At 48.6% G+C, this 20,764-nt stretch overlaps 1 protein-coding gene across 1 annotated transcript in view; it reads right to left on the bottom strand.

The window, feature by feature from the left end:
- Positions 1-981: 981 nt before the first annotated feature.
- The window catches only part of LOC124017330 (voltage-dependent P/Q-type calcium channel subunit alpha-1A-like), a gene marked incomplete at both ends in the record, with an annotated part of 87,810 nt that continues 68,027 nt past the window's right edge, over positions 982-20,764 (bottom strand). The window contains 12 exon segments of the mRNA XM_046332585.1: positions 982-1,000; positions 1,003-1,108; positions 5,829-5,926; positions 5,929-5,975; positions 13,227-13,324; positions 13,467-13,532; positions 13,891-14,007; positions 18,401-18,484; positions 18,937-19,047; positions 19,261-19,425; positions 20,092-20,293; positions 20,383-20,520. Of these exon segments, the coding sequence (XP_046188541.1) occupies positions 982-1,000; positions 1,003-1,108; positions 5,829-5,926; positions 5,929-5,975; positions 13,227-13,324; positions 13,467-13,532; positions 13,891-14,007; positions 18,401-18,484; positions 18,937-19,047; positions 19,261-19,425; positions 20,092-20,293; positions 20,383-20,520 (1,251 nt within the window).

The raw sequence follows: 20,764 nt of genomic DNA, 5'->3' as shown, positions 1-20,764 counted from the left end.
TCCATCTACAGTCCCCTATCTAACTCTATGGTTTATTATCAGTTGAAATCGTCTCCTCTGTCACGTGACTGGTCACATGACTGGGGTCAGGTTTGCGCTTTCAGTTAAGGGTTTAAGGTTAGAATGAGAAGCTAGAGCAAAAGTGTATTAGGAGAGAAAGGCATGGGTTAGCTAGTGGTACTGTACAGTCAACAATGTTAATCATGTGATGATGCTGTGTCCATATATGAGTTTGACGCAAGTGTAAATCTGTATGTGCCATCTGTACGTACATTAGTCAAGTGTAAATCTGTATGTGCCATCTGTACGTACATTAGTCAAGTGTAAATCTGTATGTGCCATCTGTACGTACATTAGTCAAGTGTAAATCTGTATGTGCCATCTGTACGTACATTAGTCAAGTGTAAATCTGTATGTGCCATCTGTACGTACATTAGTCAAGTGTAAATGAACAAAACATTATGTCCGTTTGATTAAACATGAATAGTCTATACACATGTACATCGGTGATAGTGTCTACAGCAGTGTGTGTGTGTGTGTGTGTGTGTGTGTGTGTGTGTGTGTGTGTGTGTGTGTGTGTGTGTGTGTGTGTGTGTGTGTGTGTGTGTGTGTGTGTGTGTGTGTGTGTGTGTTTATGTGTGTGTGTTTGTGTGTGTGTGTCTGTGTGCGTTTATGTGTGTGTGTTTGTGTGTGTGTGTCTGTGTGCGTTTATGTGTGTGTGTTTGTGTGTGTGTGTCTGTGTGCGTTTATGTGTGTGTGTTTGTGTGTCTGTGTGCGTTTATGTGTGTGTGTTTGTGTGTGTGTGTCTGTGTGCGTTTATATGTGTGTGTGTGTGTGTCTGTGTGCGTTTATATGTGTGTGTGTGTGTACTTGTTTGTATCTGTGTGCGTTTATGTGTAACTGTGTGTGTGTGTCTGTGTGCGTTTATGTGTGTGTGTGTATATGTGTGTACCTGTGTATATCTGTGTGTGTGTGACTCACCAGGCAGCGGGGTCATACTGGCCCATATCCTGACGTACTCGTCCAGGTGATGAGGACCCAGAATAGATGAGTCTCTGGTCAGGTACTCAAAGTTATCCATGATGACAGCCACAAACAGATTCAGCATCACACACACACACACACACACACACACACACACACACACACACACACACACACACACACACACACACACACACACACACACACACACACACACACACACACACACACACACACACACACACACACACACACACACACACACACACACACACACACACACACACAAACACAGTCAAAAACAGATTCAGCATCTGCACAGTAACAATTATTAGATACCAAAAAAGACCATTACAAATGTTATGCAACACGGGAACATTACAAAGTCTGGGACCTGTTCACTGAGTTGCACAAATCCATTCAACCAGACCCAGTTATTACAGGCTGAAACAGATTGGATTGAAAATTAAAGAAGCATTTTCAAATCAACTTCCATTGTCCTCCAAGAGTGTCTGAATATCCTCTTCTAGAACTACTGAAGCATTGTTTCCATTGGCACTTTAAAGTTAACCAGGGTTGGGTAGGCCTTGCTGGGCTGGCCTTGCTGGGCATGTCCTTGTTGGGCTGGCCTTGCTGGGCTGGCCTTGTTGGGCTGGCCTTGTTGGGCTGGCCTTGCTGGGCTAGCTCAAATTATGTTTACACTGTCTCCAGAAATGATAAATTCTGTCATGTTGCTAGGTAGCCAATGTGTCTGCAGTCTGCAGCTAGCTTTTATAATGCTGCTAGCTAGCTAGAAGTTCTAGAAAGTCCTCTGCCTACAACTAGATAGATAACTAACGAGCTACCCAACAATTCAACAATTAAAATCAACATACTCTTGCTAGTGCCAGCCAGACTCAGAGCCATGTATGCAGCTTGCTAGCTAGCTAACCATTTAGCTATTTAAAGTCATTCCTACCTTGCTTGCAATGGCATTGGCTATTAGCTAACCAAGCAAACCAGACGACAGGTTTAATAGGATGCAGCTAGCTAGCTTTCAATACAACCTGGGAGTAAGGGTCTAGGGGTTAGAGTCTAGGGGTTAGGGTCTAGGGTCTAAGGGTTAGAATCTAGGGTCTAGGGGTTAGAGTCTAGGGGTTAGGGTCTATGGTCTAAGGGTTAGAATCTAGGGTCTAGCGGTTAGAGTCTAGGAGTAAGGGGTTAGGATCTAGGAGTTAGGGTCTAAGAGTTAGGGTCTAAGAGTTAGGGTCTAAGAGTTAGGGTCTAGGGTTTAAGAGTTAGGGTCTAAGAGTTAGGGTCTTGGGGCTAGGGTCTAAGAGTTGGGTCTAGGTGTTAGGGTCTACGAGTTAGGGTCTAGGTGCTAGGGTCTAGGAGTTAGGGTCTAAGGGCTAGGGTCTAGGAGATATGGTCTAAGGGTTAGGATCTAGGGTCTAGGAGGGTCTATAGGGTCTAAGGGCTAGGGTCTAGGAGATAGGGCTAGGGTCTAGGAGATAGGTCTAGGGCTAGGGTAGAGGTTAGGGTCTAAGGGTTAGGGTATAGAGGTTAGGGTCTAAGGGTTAGGGTATAGAGGTTAGGGTCTAGGGCTCTAGGAGATAGGGTCTAAGGGCTAGGGTCTAGGAGATAGGGTCTAAGGGTTAGGGTATAGAGGTTAGGGTCTAAGGGTTAGGGTATAGAGGTTAGGGTCTAAGGGCTAGGGTATAGAGGTTAGGGTCTAAGGGCTAGGGTATAGAGGTTAGGGTCTAAGGTCTAGGAGATAGGGTCTAAGGGTTAGGGTATAGAGGTTAGGGTCTAAGGGCTAGGGTCTAGAGGTTAGGGTCTAAGGGCTAGGGTCTAGGAGATAGGGTCTAAGGGTTAGGGTATAGAGGTTAGGGTCTAAGGGCTAGGGTCTAGGAGATAGGGTCTAAGGGTTAGGGTCTAAGGGTTAGGGTATAGAGGTTAGGGTCTAAGGGCTAGGGTCTAGGAGATTAGGGTCTAAGGGTTAGGGTCTAGAGGTTAGGGTCTAAGGGTTAGGGTATAGAGGTTAGGGTCTAAGGGTTAGGGTATAGAGGTTAGGGTCTAAGGGTTAGGGTATAGAGGTTAGGGTCTAAGGGTTAGGGTATAGAGGTTAGGGTCTAAGGGTTAGGGTATAGAGGTTAGGGTCTAAGGGTTAGGGTATAGAGGTTAGGGTCTAAGGGCTAGGGTATAGAGGTTAGGGTCTAAGGGCTAGGGTCTAGAGGTTAGGGTCTAAGGGTTAGGGTATAGAGGTTAGGGTCTAAGGGTTAGGGTATAGAGGTTAGGGTCTAAGGGCTAGGGTCTAGGAGATAGGGTCTAAGGGTTAGGGTATAGAGGTTAGGGTCTAAGGGTTAGGGTATAGAGGTTAGGGTCTAAGGGCTAGGGTATAGAGGTTAGGGTCTAAGGGCTAGGGTCTAGAGGTTAGGGTCTAAGGGTTAGGGTAGGGCTGAGGTTAGGTATAGAGGTTAGGGTCTAAGGGCTAGGGTCCAGAGGTTAGGGTCTAAGGGCTAGGGCTAGAGGTTAGGGTCTAAGGGCTAGGGTATAGAGGTTAGGGTCTAAGGGCTAGGGTATAGAGGTTAGGGTCTAAGGGCTAGGGTATAGAGGTTAGGGTCTAAGGGCTAGGGTATAGAGGTTAGGGTCTAAGGGCTAGGGCTAGAGGTTAGGGTCTAAGGGCTAGGGTATAGAGGTTAGGGTCTAAGGGCTAGGGTATAGAGGTTAGGGTCTAAGGGCTAGGGTATAGAGGTTAGGGTCTAAGGGCTAGGGTATAGAGGTTAGGGTCTAAGGGCTAGGGTCTAGGAGATAGGGTCTAAGGGCTAGGGTATAGAGGTTAGGGTCTAAGGGTTAGGGTCTAGAGGTTAGGGTCTAAGGGTTAGGGTATAGAGGTTAGGGTCTAAGGGCTAGGGTCTAGGAGATCTAAGGGTTAGGGTATAGAGGTTAGGGTCTAAGGGCTTAGGGTATAGAGGTTAGGGTCTAAGGGCTAGGGTATAGAGGTTAGGGTCTAAGGGCTAGGGTATAGAGGTTAGGGTCTAAGGGTTAGGGTATAGAGGTTAGGGTCTAAGGGCTAGGGTATAGAGGTTAGGGTCTAAGGGCTAGGGTATAGAGGTTAGGGTCTAAGGGTTAGGGTAGGAGAGGTAGGGTCTAAGGGTTAGGGTATAGAGGTTAGGGTCTAAGGGTTAGGGTATAGAGGTTAGGGTCTAAGGGCTAGGGTATAGAGGTTAGGGTCTAAGGGCTAGGGTATAGAGGTTAGGGTCTAAGGGCTAGGGTCTAGAGATAGGGTCTAAGGGTTAGGGTATAGAGGTTAGGGTCTAGAGGTTAGGGTCTAGGGTTAGGGTCTAGGGTTAGGGTATAGAGGTTAGGGTCTAAGGGCTAGGGTCTAGGGAGGGTAGGGTCTAAGGGTTAGGGTATAGAGGTTAGGGTCTATAGGGTATAGAGGTTAGGGTCTAAGGGCTAGGGTATAGAGGTTAGGGTCTAAGGGTTAGGGTATAGAGGTTAGGGTCTAAGGGCTAGGGTATAGAGGTTAGGGTCTAAGGGCTAGGGTATAGAGGTTAGGGTCTAAGGGCTAGGGTATAGAGGTTAGGGTCTAAGGGCTAGGGTATAGAGGTTAGGGTCTAAGGGTTAGGGTATAGAGGTTAGGGTCTAAGGGCTAGGGTATAGAGGTTAGGGTCTAAGGGTTAGGGTATAGAGGTTAGGGTCTAAGGGTTAGGGTATAGAGGTTAGGGTCTAAGGGCTAGGGCTAGAGGTTAGGGTCTAAGGGCTAGGGTATAGAGGTTAGGGTCTAAGGGCTAGGGTATAGAGGTTAGGGTCTAAGGGCTAGGGTCTAGGAGATAGGGTCTAAGGGTTAGGGTATAGAGGTTAGGGTATAGAGGTTAGGGTCTAAGGGTTAGGGTCTAGAGGTTAGGGTATAAAGGTTAGGGTCTAAGGGCTAGGGTCTATGAGATAGGGTCTAAGGGTTAGGGTATAGAGGTTAGGGTCTAAGGGTTAGGGTATAGAGGTTAGGGTTTAAGGGCTAGGGTATAGAGGTTAGGGTCTAAGGGCTAGGGTATAGAGGTTAGGGTCTAAGGGCTAGGGTATAGAGGTTAGGGTCTAAGGGCTAGGGTATAGAGGTTAGGGTCTAAGGGCTAGGGTATAGAGGTTAGGGTCTAAGGGTTAGGGTATAGAGGTTAGGGTCTAAGGGTTAGGGTATAGAGGTTAGGGTCTAAGGGTTAGGGTATAGAGGTTAGGGTCTAAGGGCTAGGGTATAGAGGTTAGGGTCTAAGGGCTAGGGTATAGAGGTTAGGGTCTAAGGGTTAGGGTATAGAGGTTAGGGTCTAAGGGTTAGGGTATAGAGGTTAGGGTATAGAGGTTAGGGTCTAAGGGTTAGGGTATAGAGGTTAGGGTCTAGAGGTTAGGGTATAGAGGTTAGGGTATAGAGGTTAGGGGCTAGTCCCCTTACCAGGAAAGAACAGAGGAAGATGAAATGCTGTATGTGAAGGTCCTAGTGGGAGGGGCTAGGGCAGGGTTTCCCAAACTGGGTCCTGGGGCCCCCTCTAGGGGCACGTTGTGGTTTCCCCCAGCACTACACTGCTGATTCAGATAACCAACTCATCATCAAGCTTTGATTATTTCAATCAGCTGTGTAGTGCTGGGACAAAAAAACAACAACCTGAATTTGTGAAATGCTGGACTAGGGGTTAGGGGCTAGGGGTTAGGGGCTAGGGGTTAGGGGCTAGGGGCTAGGGGTTAGGGGTTAGGGGCTAGGGTTAGGGGCTAGGGTTAGGGATAGGGGTTAGGGGCTAGGGTTAGGGGGGTTAGGGGATAGGGGTTAGGGGCTAGGGGTTAGGGGCTAGGGGTTAGGGTTTGATTAGTCCTCTTACCAGGAAAGAACAGAAGAAGATGAAGGAGACGAAGTATGTGTATGCGAAGGTGCTGCCACACTCTGGTTCTGTGTTCCCTGAGTCTGGGTCACACTTCTCCCCAGACACGACAGCATGATGTCATGCCACGCCTCACCTGTCGCACTCCTGGTACAGGACACACACACACGAACAGACACACACACGCACGCACACACACACACACACACACACACACACGCACACACACACACACACACACACACACACACACACACACACACACACACACACACACACACACACACACACACACACACACACACACACACACACACACACACACACACACACACACGCACGCACGCACACACACGGCACGCACGCACACACACGCGCGCGCGCACACACACACGCTCACACACACACAGACACACACGAACGGACGCATGCACACACACACATACATACGGATGCACACACACACATACGGATGCATACACACACACATACGGATGCATACACACACACATACGGATGCACACACGTGGACAAAAACAAACAAAAACATGTGTGTCAGTGTGGGAGAGAAGATAGAGGGTGAGAATAATAGAAAACAGAGAGAGAGAGAGAGAGGGTGAGAGAGAGAGAGAGGGTGAGGCAAAGAGAAAGAGAGAGAGGGTGAGGCAAAGAGAAAGAGAGAGAGGGTGAGGGAAAGAGAGAGAGGGTGAGGGAAAGAGAGAGAGGGTGAGGCAAAGAGAAAGAGAGAGAGGGTGAGGGAAAGAGAGAGAAAGAGAGAGAGTGAGGGAAAGAGAGAGAGGAGTGGGGGGCAAAGAGAAAGGGTGAGAAAGAGAAAGAGAGAGAGGGTGAGGGAAAGAGAGAGAAAGAGAGAGAGTGAGGGAAAGAGAGAGAAATAGAGAGAGGGGGAGGGAAAGAGAGAGAGGGTGAGGCAAAGAGAAAGAGAGAGAGGGTGAGGGAAAGAGAGAGGGTGAGGCAAAGAGAAAGAGAGAGAGGGTGAGGGAAAGAGAGAGAGGGTGAGGCAAAGAGAAAGAGAGAGAGGGTGAGGGAAAGAGAGAGAGGGTGAGGCAAAGAGAGAGATGAGGGAAAGAGAAAGAGAGAGAGGGAAAGAGGATAAATAGAGAGAGGGGAGGGAAAGAGAGAGAGGGTGAGGCAAAGAGAAAGAGAGAGAGGGTGAGGGAAAGAGAGAGGGGTGAGGCAAAGAGAGAAGAGAGAGAGGGGGGAAAGAGAGAGAGGGTGAGGCAAAGAGAAAGAGAGAGAGGGTGAGGCAAAGAGAGAGAGGGTGAGGGAAAGAGAGAGAGGGTGAGGCAAAGAGAAAGAGAGAGAGGGTGAGGGAAAGAGAAAGAAAGAGAGGGTGAGGGAAAGAGAGAGAGGGTGAGGCAAAGAGAAAGAGAGAGAGGGTGAGGGAAAGAGAGAGAGGGTGAGGGAAAGAGAGAGAGGGTGAGGCAAAGAGAAAGAGAGAGAGGGTGAGGGAAAGAGAGAGAGAGAGTGAGGGAAAAGAGAGAAAGAGAGAGAGGGTGAGGGAAAGAGAGAGAAAGAGAGAGGCAGGGAAAGAGAAAGAGAGAGAGGGTGAGGGAAAGAGAGAGAGGGTGAGGGAAAGAGAAAGAGAAAGAGGGAAAGAGAGGGGTGAGGCAAAGAGAAAGAGAGAGAGGGTGAGGGAAAGAGAGAGAGGGTGAGGCAAAGAGAAAGAGAGAGAGGGTGAGGGAAAGAGAGAGAAAGAGAGAGAGTGAGGGAAAGAGAGAGAAATAGAGAGAGGGGGAGGGAAAGAGAGAGAAAGAGAGAGAGAGGGTGAGGGAAAGAGAGAGAAATAGAGAGAGGGGGAAAGAGAGAGAAAGAGAGAGAGGGTGAGGCAAAGAGAAAGAGAGAGAGGGTGAGGGAAAGAGAGAGAGGGTGAGGGAAAGAGAAAGAGAGAGAGGGTGAGGGAAAGAGAGAGAGGGTGAGGCAAAGAGAAAGAGAGTGAGGGTGAGGGAAAGAGAGAGAGGGTGAGGCAAAGAGAAAGAGAGAGAGGGTGAGGGAAAGAGAGAGAGGGTGAGGCAAAGAGAAAGAAGAGAGGGTGAGGGAAGAGAGAGAGGGTGAGGGAAAGAGAAAGAGAGAGAGGGTGAAAAGAGAGAGAGAGGGTGAGGGAAAGAGAGAGAGGGTGAGGCAAAGAGAAAGAGAGAGGGGTGAGGGAAAGAGAGAGAAAGAGAGAGAGGGTGAGGAAAGAGAAAGAGAGAGAGGGTGAGGGAAAGAGAGAGAGGGTGAGGCAAAGAGAAAGAGAGAGAGGGTGAGGGAAAGAGAGAGAGGGTGAGGGAAAGAGAGAGAAATAGAGAGAGAGGGAAGAGAGAAAGAGAGAGAGAGGGTGAGGGAAAGAGAAAGAGAGAGAAGGGAAAGAGAGAGAGGGGTGAGGGAAAGAGAAAGAGAGAGAGGGTGAGAAAGAGAGAGAGAGTGAGGCAAAGAGAAAGAGAGAGAGTGAGGGAAAGAGAGAAGGGAAAGAGAAAGAGAGGGGGTGAGAGGAAAGAGAGAGAGGGTGAGGCAAAGAGAAAGAGAGAGAGGGTGAGGGAAAGAGAGAGGGGTGAGGCAAAGAGAAAGAGAGAGAGGGTGAGGGAAAGAGAGAGAGGGTGAGGCAAAGAGAAAGAGAGAGAGGGTGAGGGAAAGAGAGAGAGAGAGAGGGTGAGGGAAAGAGAAAGAGAGAGAGGGTGAGGGAAAGAGAAAGAGAGAGAGGGTGAGGCAAAGAGAGAGAGAGAGGGTGAGGGAAAGAGAGAGAAAGAGAGAGAGTGAGGGAAAGAGAGAGAAATAGAGAGAGGGGGAGGGAAAGAGAGAGAAAGAGAGAGAGGGTGAGGGAAAGAGAAAGAGAGAGAGGGTGAGGGAAAGCGAGAGAGAGGGTGAGTGAAAGAGAGAGAGAGGGTGAGGGAAAAAGAAAGAGAGAGAGGGTGAGGGAAAGAGAGAGAGGGTGAGGCAAAGAGAAAGAGAGAGAGAGGGTGAGGGAAAGAGAGAGAGGGTGAGGGAAAGAGAGAGATGGTGAGGCAAAGAGAAAGAGAGAGAGGGTGAGGGAAAGAGAGAGAAATGGAGAGCGGGGGAGGGAAAGAGAGAGAAAGAGAGAGAGAGGGTGAGGGAAAGAGAAAGAGAGAGAGGGTGAGGGAAAGAGAGAGAGAGGGTGAGTGAAAGAGAGAGAGAGGGTGAGGGAAAGAGAAAGAGAGAGAGGGTGAGGGAAAGAGAAGGAAAGAGAGGGTGAGGGAAAGAGAAAGAGAGAGAGGGTGAGGGAAAGAGAAAGAGAGTGAGGGAAAGAGTAAGAGAGAGGGGTGAGGGAAAGAGAGAGAGGGTGAGGGAAAGAGAAGGAAAGAGAGAGGGTGAGGGAAAGAGAAAGAGAGAGAGAGTCAGGGAAAGAGAGAGAGAGGGTGAGGGAAAAAGAAAGAGAGAGAGGGTGAGGGAAAGAGAAAGAGAGCGAGGGTGAGGGAAAGAGAAAGAGAGAGAGGATGAGGGAAAGAGAAAGAGAGAGAGGGTGAGGGAAAGAGAGAGAGAGGGTGAGGGTGAGGGAAAGAGAAGGAAAGAGAGAGAGGGTGAGGGAAAGAGAGAGAGGGTGAGGGAAAGAGAAAGAGAGAGAGGGTGAGGGAAAGAGAAGGAAAGAGAGGGTGAGGGAAAGAGAAAGAGAGAGAGGGTGAGGGAAAGAGAAAGAGAGTGCGGAAAGAGAAAGAGAGAGAGGGTGAGGGAGAGAGAGAGAGGGTGAGGGAAAGAGAAGGAAAGAGAGAGAGGGTGAGGGAAAGAGAAGGAAAGAGAGAGGGTGAGGGAAAGAGAAAGAGAGAGAGGGTGAGGGAAAGAGAAAGAGAGAGAGGGTGAGGGAAAGAGAGAGAGAGAGGTGAGGGAGAAAGAGAGAGGGTGAGGGAAAGAGAAGAAAGAGAGAGAGGGTGAGGGAAAGAGAAAGGGTGAGGGAAAGAGAAAGAGAGAGAGGGTGAGGGAAAGAGAAGAGAGAGAGGGAAAGATAAGAAAGAGAGGGTGAGGGAAAGAGAAAGAAAGAGAAAGAGAAATAGAGAGAGGTGAGGGAAAGAGAGAGGTGAGGGAAAGAGAAGAAAGAGAGGAGGGTGAGGGAAAGAGAAGAAAGAGAGAGGGTGAGGGAAAGAGAGAGAGAGAGGTGAGGGAAAGAGAAAGAGAGAGAGGGTGAGGGAAAGAGAAGAGAGAAGGGAAAGAGAAAGAGAGAGAGGGTGAGGGAAAGAGAGAGAGGGTGAGGCAAAGAGAGAGAGAGGGGTGAGGGAAAGAGAAGAGAGAGAGAGGGTGAGGAAAGAGAAAGAGAGAGAGGGTGAGGGAAAGAGAGAGAGAGAGAGAGTGAGGGAAAGAGAAGAGAGGCAAAGAGAAAGAGAGAGGTGAGGAAAGAGAGAGAGGGGTGAGGCAAAGAGAAAGAGAGAGAGGTGAGGGAAAGAGAGAAAGAGAGAGAGTGAGGGAAAGAGAGAGAAATAGAGAGAGGGAGGGAAAGAGAAAGAAGAGAGAGAGGGTGAGGGAAAGAGAAAGAGAGAGAGGTGAGGGAAAGAGAGAGAGAGGGTGAGGGAAAGAGAAAGAGAGAGAGGGTGAGGGAAAGAGAGAGAAGGTGAGGGAGAAAGAGAGAGAGGGTGAGGGAAAGAGAAGGGTGAGAAAGAGAAAGAGAGAGAGGGTGAGGGAAAGAGAGAGAAAGAGAGAGAGTGAGGGAAAGAGAGAGAAATAGAGAGAGGGGGAGGGAAAGAGAGAGAAAGAGAGAGAGAGGGTGAGGGAAAGAGAAAGAGAGAGAGGGTGAGGGAAAGAGAGAGAGAGGGTGAGGGAAAGAGAAAGAGAGAGAGGGTGAGGGAAAGAGAGAGAAGGTGAGGCAAAGAGAAAGAGAGAGAGGGTGAGGGAAAGAGAGAGAGGGTGAGGCAAAGAGAAAGAGAGAGAGGGTGAGGGAAAGAGAGAGAGGGTGAGGCAAAGAGAAAGAGAGAGAGGGTGAGGGAAAGAGAGAGAGGGTGAGGGAAAGAGAAAGAGAGAGAGGGTGAGGGAAAGAGAAAGAGAGAGGGGTGAGGCAAAGAGAAAGAGAGAGAGGGTGAGGGAAAGAGAGAGAGAGAGAGAGTGAGGGAAAGAGAAAGAGAGAGAGGGTGAGGGAAAGAGAGAGAGGGTGAGGGAAAGAGAGAGAGGGTGAGGCAAAGAGAAAGAGAGAGAGGGTGAGGGAAAGAGAGAGAAAGAGAGAGAGTGAGGGAAAGAGAGAGAAATAGAGAGAGGGGGAGGGAAAGAGAGAGAAAGAGAGAGAGGGTGAGGGAAAGAGAAAGAGAGAGAGGGTGAGGGAAAGAGAGAGAGAGGGTGAGGGAAAGAGAGAGAGAGAGGTGAGGGAAAGAGAGGAAGGTGAGGCAAAGAGAAAGAGAGAGAGGGTGAGGGAAAGAGAGAGAGGGTGAGGGAAAGAGAAAGAGAGAGAGGGTGAGGGAAAGAGAGAGAGGGTGAGGGAAAGAGAGAGAGGGTGAGGGAAAGAGAGAGAGGTGAGGCAAAGAGAAAGAGAGAGAGGGTGAGGGAAAGAGAGAGAGAGGCAAAGAGAAAGAGAGAGAGGGTGAAAAGAGAGAGAGAGAGGGAAAGGGAAAGAGAAAGAGAGAGAGGGTGAGGGAAAGAGAGAGAAAGAGAGAGAGAGAGGGTGAGGGAAAGAGAAGAGAGAGAGGGTGAGGGAAAGAGAGAGAAATAGAGAGAGGGGAGGGAAAGAGAGAGAGAGAGGGGTGAGGGAAAGAGAAAGAGAGAGAGGGTGAGGGAAAGAAAGAAAGAGAGGGTGAGGGAAAGAAAGAGAGAGAGGGTGAGGGAAAGAGAAGAGGTGAGGGAAAGAGAAAGAGAGAGAGGGGTGAGGGAAAGAGAAGAGAGGGAAAGAGAGAGGTGAGGCAAAGAGAAAGAGAGAGAGAGGAGGGAAAGAGAAAAGAGAGAGAGTGAGGGAAAGAGAGAGAAATGGAGAGAGGGGGAAAAGAAAGAGAGAGAGGGGTGAGGGAAAGAGAAAGAGAGAGAGGGTGAGGGAAAGAGAGAAAGAGAGAGAGAGAGAGGGTGAGGGAAAGAGAAAGAGAGAGAGGGTGAGGGAAAGAGAAGGAAAGAGAGGGTGAGGGAAAGAGAAAGAGAGAGAGGGTGAGGGAAAGAGAAAGAGAAGGGAAAGAAAGAGAGAGGGGTGAGAAAGAGAGAGGGGTGAGGGAAAGAGAAGGAAAGAGAGAGGGTGAGGGAAAGAAAGAGAAGGGAAAGAGAGAGGAGGGAGGGAAAAGAAAGAGAGAGAGGGTGAGGGAAAGAGAAAGAGAGCGAGGGTGAGGGAAAGAGAAAGAGAGAGAGGATGAGGGAAAGAGAAAGAGAGAGAGGGTGAGGGAAAGAGAGAGAGAGGGTGAGGGTGAGGGAAAGAGAAGGAAAGAGAGAGAGGGTGAGGGAAAGAGAGAGAAAGGGAAAGAGAAAGAGAGAGAGGGTGAGGGAAAGAGAAGGAAAGAGAGGGTGAGGGAAAGAGAAAGAGAGAGAGGGTGAGGGAAAGAGAAAGAGAGGGTGAGGAAAGAGAAAGAGAGAGAGGGTGAGGGAAAGAGAAAGAGAGGAGGAGGGGGAAAGAGAAAAGAGAGAGAGAGGGAGGGAAAGAGAAGGAAAGAGAGAGGTGAGGGAAAGAGAGGAAAGGGAAAGAGAAAGAGAGAGAGGGTGAGGGAAAGAGAAAGAGAGAGAGGGTGAGGGAAAGAGAAAGAGAGAGAGGGTGAGGGAAAGAGAGAGAGGGTGAGGGTGAGGGAAAGAGAAGGAAAGAGAGAGAGGGTGAGGGAAAGAGAGAGAGGGTGAGGGAAAGAGAAAGAGAGAGAGAGGGTGAGGGAAAGAGAAGAGAGAGAGGGTGAGGGAAAGATAAGGAAAGAGAGGGTGAGGGAAAGAGAAAGAGAGTGAGGGAAAGAGAAATAGAGAGAGGGTGAGGGAGAGAGAGAGATGGTGAGGGAAAGAGAAGGAAAGAGAGAGAGGGTGAGGGAAAGAGAAGGAAAGAGAGAGGGTGAGGGAAAGAGAGAGAGAGAGGGTGAGGGAAAGAGAAAGAGAGAGAGGGTGAGGGAAAGAGAAAGAGAGAGAGGGTGAGGGAAAGAGAAAGAGAGAGAGAGTGAGGGAAAGAGAAAGAGAGAGAGGGTGAGGGAAAGAGAGAGAGAGGGTGAGGGTGAGGGAAAGAGAAGGAAAGAGAGAGAGGGTGAGGGAAAGAGAGAGAGGGTGAGGGAAAAAGAAAGAGAGAGAGAGGGTGAGCGAAAGAGAGAGAGGGTGAGAGAAAGAGAGAGAGGGTGAGGGAAAGAGAGAGGGTGAGGGAGAGAGGGTGAGCGAAAGAGAGAGAGGGTGAGGGAAAGAGAAAGAGGGTGAGGGAAAGAGAGAGGGTGAGGGAGAGAGGGTGAGGGAAAGAGAGAGAGCATGGATATTGAGGAAAGGAGAGAAGGAGCATATGAAAGCAGAGAGAGAGAGAGAGAGTAGATAACCCACCTGAATAGTAACATGAGTGCCATAATGAAAGTCCTGAAGTTGTTGTTTTCGTTGATGGCACTGCCTTCGTCCTCGCCCAGTGCCAGATTACCAAACAACTATACACACACACAGAGGTCAAGGAAGTGATCATTTAGGGATGAATTCTGACTATTGACATCCATCATTGGCTATTGGCATCAATAGAAATCCTTTTCTGAATAAATGCTTTATTACAGAGGCTATGTCAGCAGTACTCACCTGCATCCCAATGATGGCGTAGATAAAGAACAGCATGCCGATGAGGAGGCACACATAGGGCAGTGCCTACCGGTGGACACACAGGGAAGTACATGTTCAGTGTTAAGACTACAAACAGATTAACTGCCCATATCAGACTGGACATAGGAAAGGAAAAGCTGTGTGTGTGTTGTTCATGTGTGTGTGTGTGTGTGTGTGTGTGTGTGTGTGTGTGTGTGTGTGTGTGTGTGTGTGTGTGTGTGTGTGTGTGTGTGTGTGTGTGTGTGTGTGTGTGTGTGTGTGTGTGTGTGTGTGTGTGTGTGTGTGTGTGTGTGTGTGTGTGTGTGTGTGTGTGTGTGTGTGTGTGTGTGTGTGTGTGTGTGTGTGTGTGTACAGTGTGTGTGTGTGTGTGCGAATGCTTGTGTGTGTGTTTATGTGTGTGTACCTTAAATGACTGGACGAAAGTCCAGAGCAGGATGCGTATAGTTTCTCCTTGTCTCAGTAGCTTGACGAGACGAGCCGCTCGAAACAGTCGAAGGAAACTCAGGTTGATGAAGTTATTCTACAGCAGCGATGTATGGGTGTGTGGTGTGGTGTGGTGTGGTGTGGTGTGGTGTGGTGTGGTGTGGTGTGTGTGTGTGTGTGTGTGTGTGTGTGTGTGTGTGTGTGTGTGTGTGTGTGTGTGTGTGTGTGTGTGTGTGTGTGTGTGTGTGTGTGTGTGTGTGTGTGTGTGTGTGTGTGTGTGTGTGTGTGTGTGTGTGTGTGTGTGTGGGTGTGTGTGTGTGTGTGTGTGATCAGAAGAAGAGAGAGGGAAAGAGACAATTAGTTTTACTGAACTATTATCGCCCCCAAATCAAACCAAAACAAAGAGAGAGGAGAACAAAAAGGAGAGAGAGAGGAGGTTAAATAGGAGAGAGAGGAGGTTAAATAGGAGAGAGGAGGTTAAATAGGAGAGAGGAGGTTAAATAGGAGAGAGGAGGTTAAATAGGAGAGAGAGAGGAGGTTAAATAGGAGAGAGGAGGTTAAATAGGAGAGAGAGGAGGTTAAATAGGAGAGAGAGAGGAGGTTAAATAGGATAGAGAGGAGGTTAAATAGGAGAGAGGAGGTTAAATAGGAGAGAGGAGGTTAAATAGGAGAGAGAGAGGAGGTTAAATAGGAGAGAGAGGAGGTTAAATAGGAGAGAGAGGAGGTTAAATAGGAGAGAGAGAGGAGGTTAAATAGGATAGAGAGGAGGTTAAATAGGAGAGAGAGGAGGTTAAATAGGAGAGAGAGAGGAGGTTAAATAGGAGAGAGGAGGTTAAATAGGAGAGAGGAGGTTAAATAGGAGAGAGAGGAGGTTAAATAGGAGAGAGAGGAGGTTAAATAGGAGAGAGAGAGGAGGTTAAATAGGAGAGAGAGGAGGTTAAATAGGAGAGAGAGAGGAGGTTAAATAGGAGAGAGAGGAGGTTAAATAGGAGAGAGAGGAGGTTAAATAGGAGAGAGGAGGTTAAATAGGAGAGAGGAGGTCAAAACGTAAAATTATTCAAATGATACCAAAATCCAACCATAACACAACAGACCTGACTAGAAGCCAAAGAAACACACAACGCAAAACAAAAAGTATGGAACGAAAAGAGAGAAAGAGAAAAGGAGAAAATCATAATTAAAAATAAATCAAAAACGTCATCATCCAATCCGGTAAGAGTAGAACGTTGTATATTTATTTTCTATAAAAACCAAATGCACTGATCTTAGGGGGGCAAGCAGGCCACAAGGTATGGAGGTACTGGCATCCAACAGACAGGACACACACACACACACACACTGCACTCCTCAACCGCACACACACACAGGAAGCTGGCACGCCTCGCCACTAAGTGATTGGCTGAGATTGGTCATGAGGTGTTCAGCATTCTGAACTGTCTACTCTACCGTCTACCCTAACCTCAGAATCTCTTGTGCGACGAGGTGCACTACTGTTGTGTGGCACAGGTTGGCGTGCAAAGCAGTAGTGGGAGGAAGACGAGGAGGAAGACAAGAAAGAGGAAGCTAGCATGCAGACAGATCCAGCTTCAATGCAGGCAATGGCATGGCAACACTATTGCAACTACATTCTGTTTAGCAGGGGGCTGAAGAGCAGATCGTCAGTGTAAGATGCTACAGCTGCATGCAGACCAGTGTTAGAGTATCCCTCTATCTGGTCAAGCAGAACAGAAGCTTTGGTTAGCATTCACACGTCCTTCTGGCAGCACTACGGTCAATGTGTGAGTGTCCGTGTGTGTGAGTGACAAATCTATGCAGAACATAACAGTAACCAATTCATGTGCATTTGTGTCCATGATTGTGTGTGTGTGTGCGTCGTTGTGTGATTCTATTTGTATGTGTGTGTCGACACAGTGTTCCAAAACGGTTCCTTCCTTCAGCAGAAGAACACTTTTAGGTTCTAGATAGCACTTTTTCTCTCAGAGTGTTGGTGTGATTCTATGTGTATCTGTGTGTAATGTATCCTTTATCCATGAACTGACCAATAGTGTGCCAGAAGGAGCGGATCTTTCAAAAGCTTCCGAGAGGAAGCCCACTGGAGTCATCAGGCACACACACGATTCAACTGCCAATCAGAAGTGCATGCACTTGGGTCAGAGGTCAGGGGTTAAAAGCAGCTAAGCCCAGAAGGTTGGGGGTGAAGGGTCAGGGAAGTCAGGAGGAGGGCGGGGCCACACATTGGCCAACGGGGATGCGTGTAGGTCTGAGAGATAAATTACAAACCAACCTCCTACATGTGGCAGGTAGATGTAGAAGGATGGATGGAAGGAAGGAGGGAGCAGGATGGATACAGCGTGTCAGCGAGAGGAGTCGGTGGTGGTTTGGTGATGATTTGGTGGGTTTTTTGAGGGGCACGGCAACAGCACACCATCACACAACAGCACACCACACAGTCGGCGTCATGGATTGCATGGGACAACATGGGAGGGGATTCATAGTGCATTTCGATTGGATGGATTTATCATAGTAGGAAGTAGTAGTGGGGGCGGAGGACGCCAACAAAGCAGAGAGGTTGGTTTTTAAAGAAAGCATGTAAAAAGATAGAACAGGAAAAGGAATCATTATGAAGGTAGTTACAACATAGTTACAACATAGGTATAACATAGTTACAACCATAGAAATGTAGTCTTTCTATAGTTACAACAAGGCCACAGAACTTTTGGAAGCACATTCATGCTCAAAAAACACATTCTTTTGTTGTTGTTTTTTGGCATGAATCTGCTTCCACCCAAAACATCAGTCAACAACAACACAATTTGAGTGGTTTTGTTTCAGGCTAACCCCGTGGTGACATTAGGTAAAGATCTACAGATGGAATCCGCAGTAGGGGTAAACAGCGCCACCGTCTGCCCCACGGCCGTTGTTATTGATGTCGTTGTGTTGGAACGAAGCAAGGTGGAGAGAACTGGGGAAGCGACACGCATCGAGGTCGAACAGTTTGATGTCGTTGTGTTGGACGAAGCAAGGTGGAGAGAACTGGGGAAGCGACACGCATCGAGGTCAAACCGTTTGCCCCACGGCCGTTGTTATTGATGTCGTTGTGTTGGACGAAGCAAGGTGGAGAGAACTGGAGAAGCGACACGCATCGAGGTCAAACCGTTTGCCCCACGGCCGATGTTATTGATGTCGTTGTGTTGGACGAAGCAAGGTGGAGAGAACTGGGGAAGCGACACGCATCGAGGTCAAACAGTTTGCCCCACGGCCGTTGTTATTGATGTCGTTTTGTTGGACGAAGCAAGGTGGAGAGAACTGGGGAAGCGACACGCATCGAGGTCAAACCGTTTGCCCCACGGCCGTTGTTATTGATGTCGTTGTGTTGGAACGAAGCAAGGTGGAGAGAACTGGGGAAGCGACACGCATCGAGGTCAAACCGTTTGCCCCACGGCCGTTGTTATTGATGTCGTTGTGTTGGACGAAGCAAGGTGGAGAGAACTGGGGAAGCGACACGCATCGAGGTCAAACAGTTTGCCCCACGGCCGTTATTATTGATGTCGTTGTGTTGGAACGAAGCAAGGTGGAGAGAACTGGGGAAGCGACACGCATCGAGGTCAAACAGTTTGCCCCACGGCCGTTATTATTGATGTCGTTGTGTTGGAACGAAGCAAGGTGGAGAGAACTGGGGAAGCGACACGCATCGAGGTCAAACCGTTTGCGATACATAAACGCTGCACTTCTGTCGCACAAACTAAACAAAGAAGTGTCGGTTGCAGTCATTTCTTAGCAAACGGACGGTTCCACCAATTAACACAACCAGCTGTAAAGCATTCAGCACAGTGTACTGAGATCCTGTAGGACCTGCTGTAGAATGTGACTACAGGGAGAGTCTGAAACAAAAGTGGACATTACATTTCAACTACATGATGAATTCTTACCACTGCCATCCTACTACACACAGCGAAACATCTATCATATACAACACAGGATGAAGCACAATTACAAACACAGATATGTGGGAATAGACACAGACAAGCAAGACTTGACAACACAACAACACACACAGAACATTGGGTTGGATGGCAATTTGAGCGTTCCAATAGACAACCTACTATCCACCAAAATAATATCTTTCAGCTCATTGTAAAGACAGTGGGTGTGTCCCAACAACCTCTAGCTCCTCCTACTAGGAAGCACGAGCTCACTATTCCCCACAATAGTAAAAGCATCAGATCTGTGTATGGATAAATTCAAGGGAGTGTCCACCAATGAAATCCATGAAGGGAAGTGAACAAGTGTACACTTCAGGAGAAAGGAGAGAGTATTGTGACACACCCAGTATCTTATTAACAAATCATAGATCAGTAGTAGACATTTACAGGTTAGGTGTGTATGTGGTAGACACATGTACATACGACCACATACTTACTAATTCCCATCCCACTGCTAATTAAAACCACACACATAGCCTATAGTACTATGCCCCAAGACGCACTTACCCAAAATTCTGTCACCAGGATATCAGTGAAGCTTCCGAGCACGGAGACAAAATCAAAAATGTTCCAAGCGTCTTTAAAATAATTCTGTTAGGGCACAGGAAGAGAAGACATATTTTAGCCAATCAGAGAGCAGAGAGACAGAGAAGTAACCAATCACATTTCTCTGACATTGGACATGGACAGGAAAGAATTTCGCACCAGTCAATCACATTATTGTTACCGTGGTGACGGGGGGGAAAACAAGAGACATAAACCAATAGCAGTGCAGAGAGACAGGGTGGTAACCAATCACATTGCTCCTAATGGAGGACAGCGACAGGAAGGAATATGCACTAGCCAATCACATTATTGTTACCATGGAGACAGGGACTAGGAGGTGCATTAGCCGATCGCGTCGCGTTTAGAGAGTAACTAGGATAACATGCTCCAGTTGTGTCCACTAAAATAACCTGACTTATAAATGAATAATGGGAATGAGAAGCTCTAGCAGATATAGCAGGTCACTCTGGCGCGTGACAGTGTGTGTCTAGCCTCACCAAAACCCCGAAGGCGATGATCTTGAGAATACACTCCATGAAGAAGAGGGTAGTGAAGACGATGTTGATGTTCTTCAGGACTTTATCATAGGTGTCAGACGCCCCATTATACTGAACACAAATACACACACAGGAGGAAGAGCAGTTATGTGGGGTTCATCTCACCTTGAGATTAGAAGGTTTTCAGGAAATAAGAACGAGCGTTAGGTGGATAAACACAATATAAAATGCTAAGGGGATGAGTTCCCCAATTTGTTAGACAGATGGCTCCTGGTAGCATTGCGTTAGAATGAGGCCTTCTGTCGGAGGACGATATGATCTCACCTTCATCATGAGGACTATAGTATTGAGTGCGATCAGACCCATGATGCTGTACTCGAACGGTGGGGAGACCACAAACGACCACATTCGGAACTGGAAGCTCTGCTTGTTCTTGGGCATGTGGCGGGTCAGGGGCTTGGCGTTTATGGCAAAGTCTATACATCCTCTCTGGATGGGGGGACGACAGAGGAGGAGGAGGAGGAAGGAGAAGAAGATTAACAATACTTTATTAATTCATACCAGATGGAAATGTGTCTTCTGCTGTACGCAACTCCTCCCTCTCTCTCCCTCCCCTCATCCCTTTCTCCCTGTCTCCATCCCTCCTCATTTCTCTGCTCTCCCTGCTCTCTCTCCCTCCCCTCATCCCTTTCTCCCTGTCTCCATCCCTCCTCATCTCCTCCCTCCTCATTTCCTCTCCCTTTCTCCCTGTCTCCATCCCTCCTCATTTCTCTGCTCTCCCTGCTCTCTCTCCCTCCCCTCATCCCTTTCTCCCTGTCTCCATCCCTCCTCATTTCTCTGCTCTCCCTGCTCTCTCTCCCTCCCCTCATTCCTTTCTCCCTGTCTCCATCCCTCCTAATTTCTCTGCTCTCCCTGCTCTCTCTCCCTCCCCTCATCCCTTTCTCCCTGTCTCCATCCCTCCTCATTTCTCTGCTCTCCCTGCTCTCTCTCCCTCCCCTCATCCCTTTCTCCCTGTCTCCATCCCTCCTCATTTCTCTGCTCTCCTGCTCCCTCCCTCCCTCCCTCCCTCCCTCCCTCCCTCCCTCCCTCCCTCCTCCCCCCCCTCCCCCTCCCTCCCTCCCCTCCCCTCCCTCCCTCCCTCCCTCCCTCTCTCACCTCATTCTTTTCCAGACTGTAGTCCTCCATCATCTTATCCCCCTGTTCTTGGAAGGTGATGATGATGAGAGCAACAAAGATATTGACGAAGAAGAAGGGGAAGACAACGAAGTACACCACGTAAAAGATGGACATCTCCATCCGGTAGCCCGGACTGGGACCCTGATTCTCATAGGTCGCATCTACCGAATGCTTTAACACCCTGTGGGAGAGCGACAGAGATTAGGGCATACAGTATAGAGATTGAGATTGAGGCATGTGTAGAAAAGAGGGGGTGTGTGTGTTACTCACTGCGGCCAGCCCTCTCCAGTGGACACAGTGAAGAGGGTGAGCAGGGCCCAAGGCACGTTGTCGTAGTGGAAATCGTACTTCTTCCACTCCCGCTTCTCAGCTTTTACTTCATTCCGTTCGTACACCAAAAACTCTCCCCTGAGATACACACAGAAACACAAGGAGTTAGCAGACAGCATGTCTGTGTGTGTGAGAGAGAAAGAGAGACAGAGGGGGAGAGAGAGACAGAGGGGGAGAGAGAGACAGAGGGGGAGAGAGAGACAGAGACGGAGGGGGAGAAAGTGAAAGCAAAAGAGAGACAGACAGGGACAGGAGAGAGAGAGAGAGAGAGAGAGAGAGAGAGAGAGAGAGAGAGAGAGAGAGAGAGAGAGACACAGAGAGA

This window comes from Oncorhynchus gorbuscha, unplaced genomic scaffold, assembly GCF_021184085.1.
Source record: "Oncorhynchus gorbuscha isolate QuinsamMale2020 ecotype Even-year unplaced genomic scaffold, OgorEven_v1.0 Un_scaffold_1866, whole genome shotgun sequence".
Classification (NCBI taxonomy): Eukaryota; Metazoa; Chordata; class Actinopteri; order Salmoniformes; family Salmonidae; genus Oncorhynchus; species Oncorhynchus gorbuscha.
This window is presented reverse-complemented; position numbering and strand designations above follow the sequence as displayed.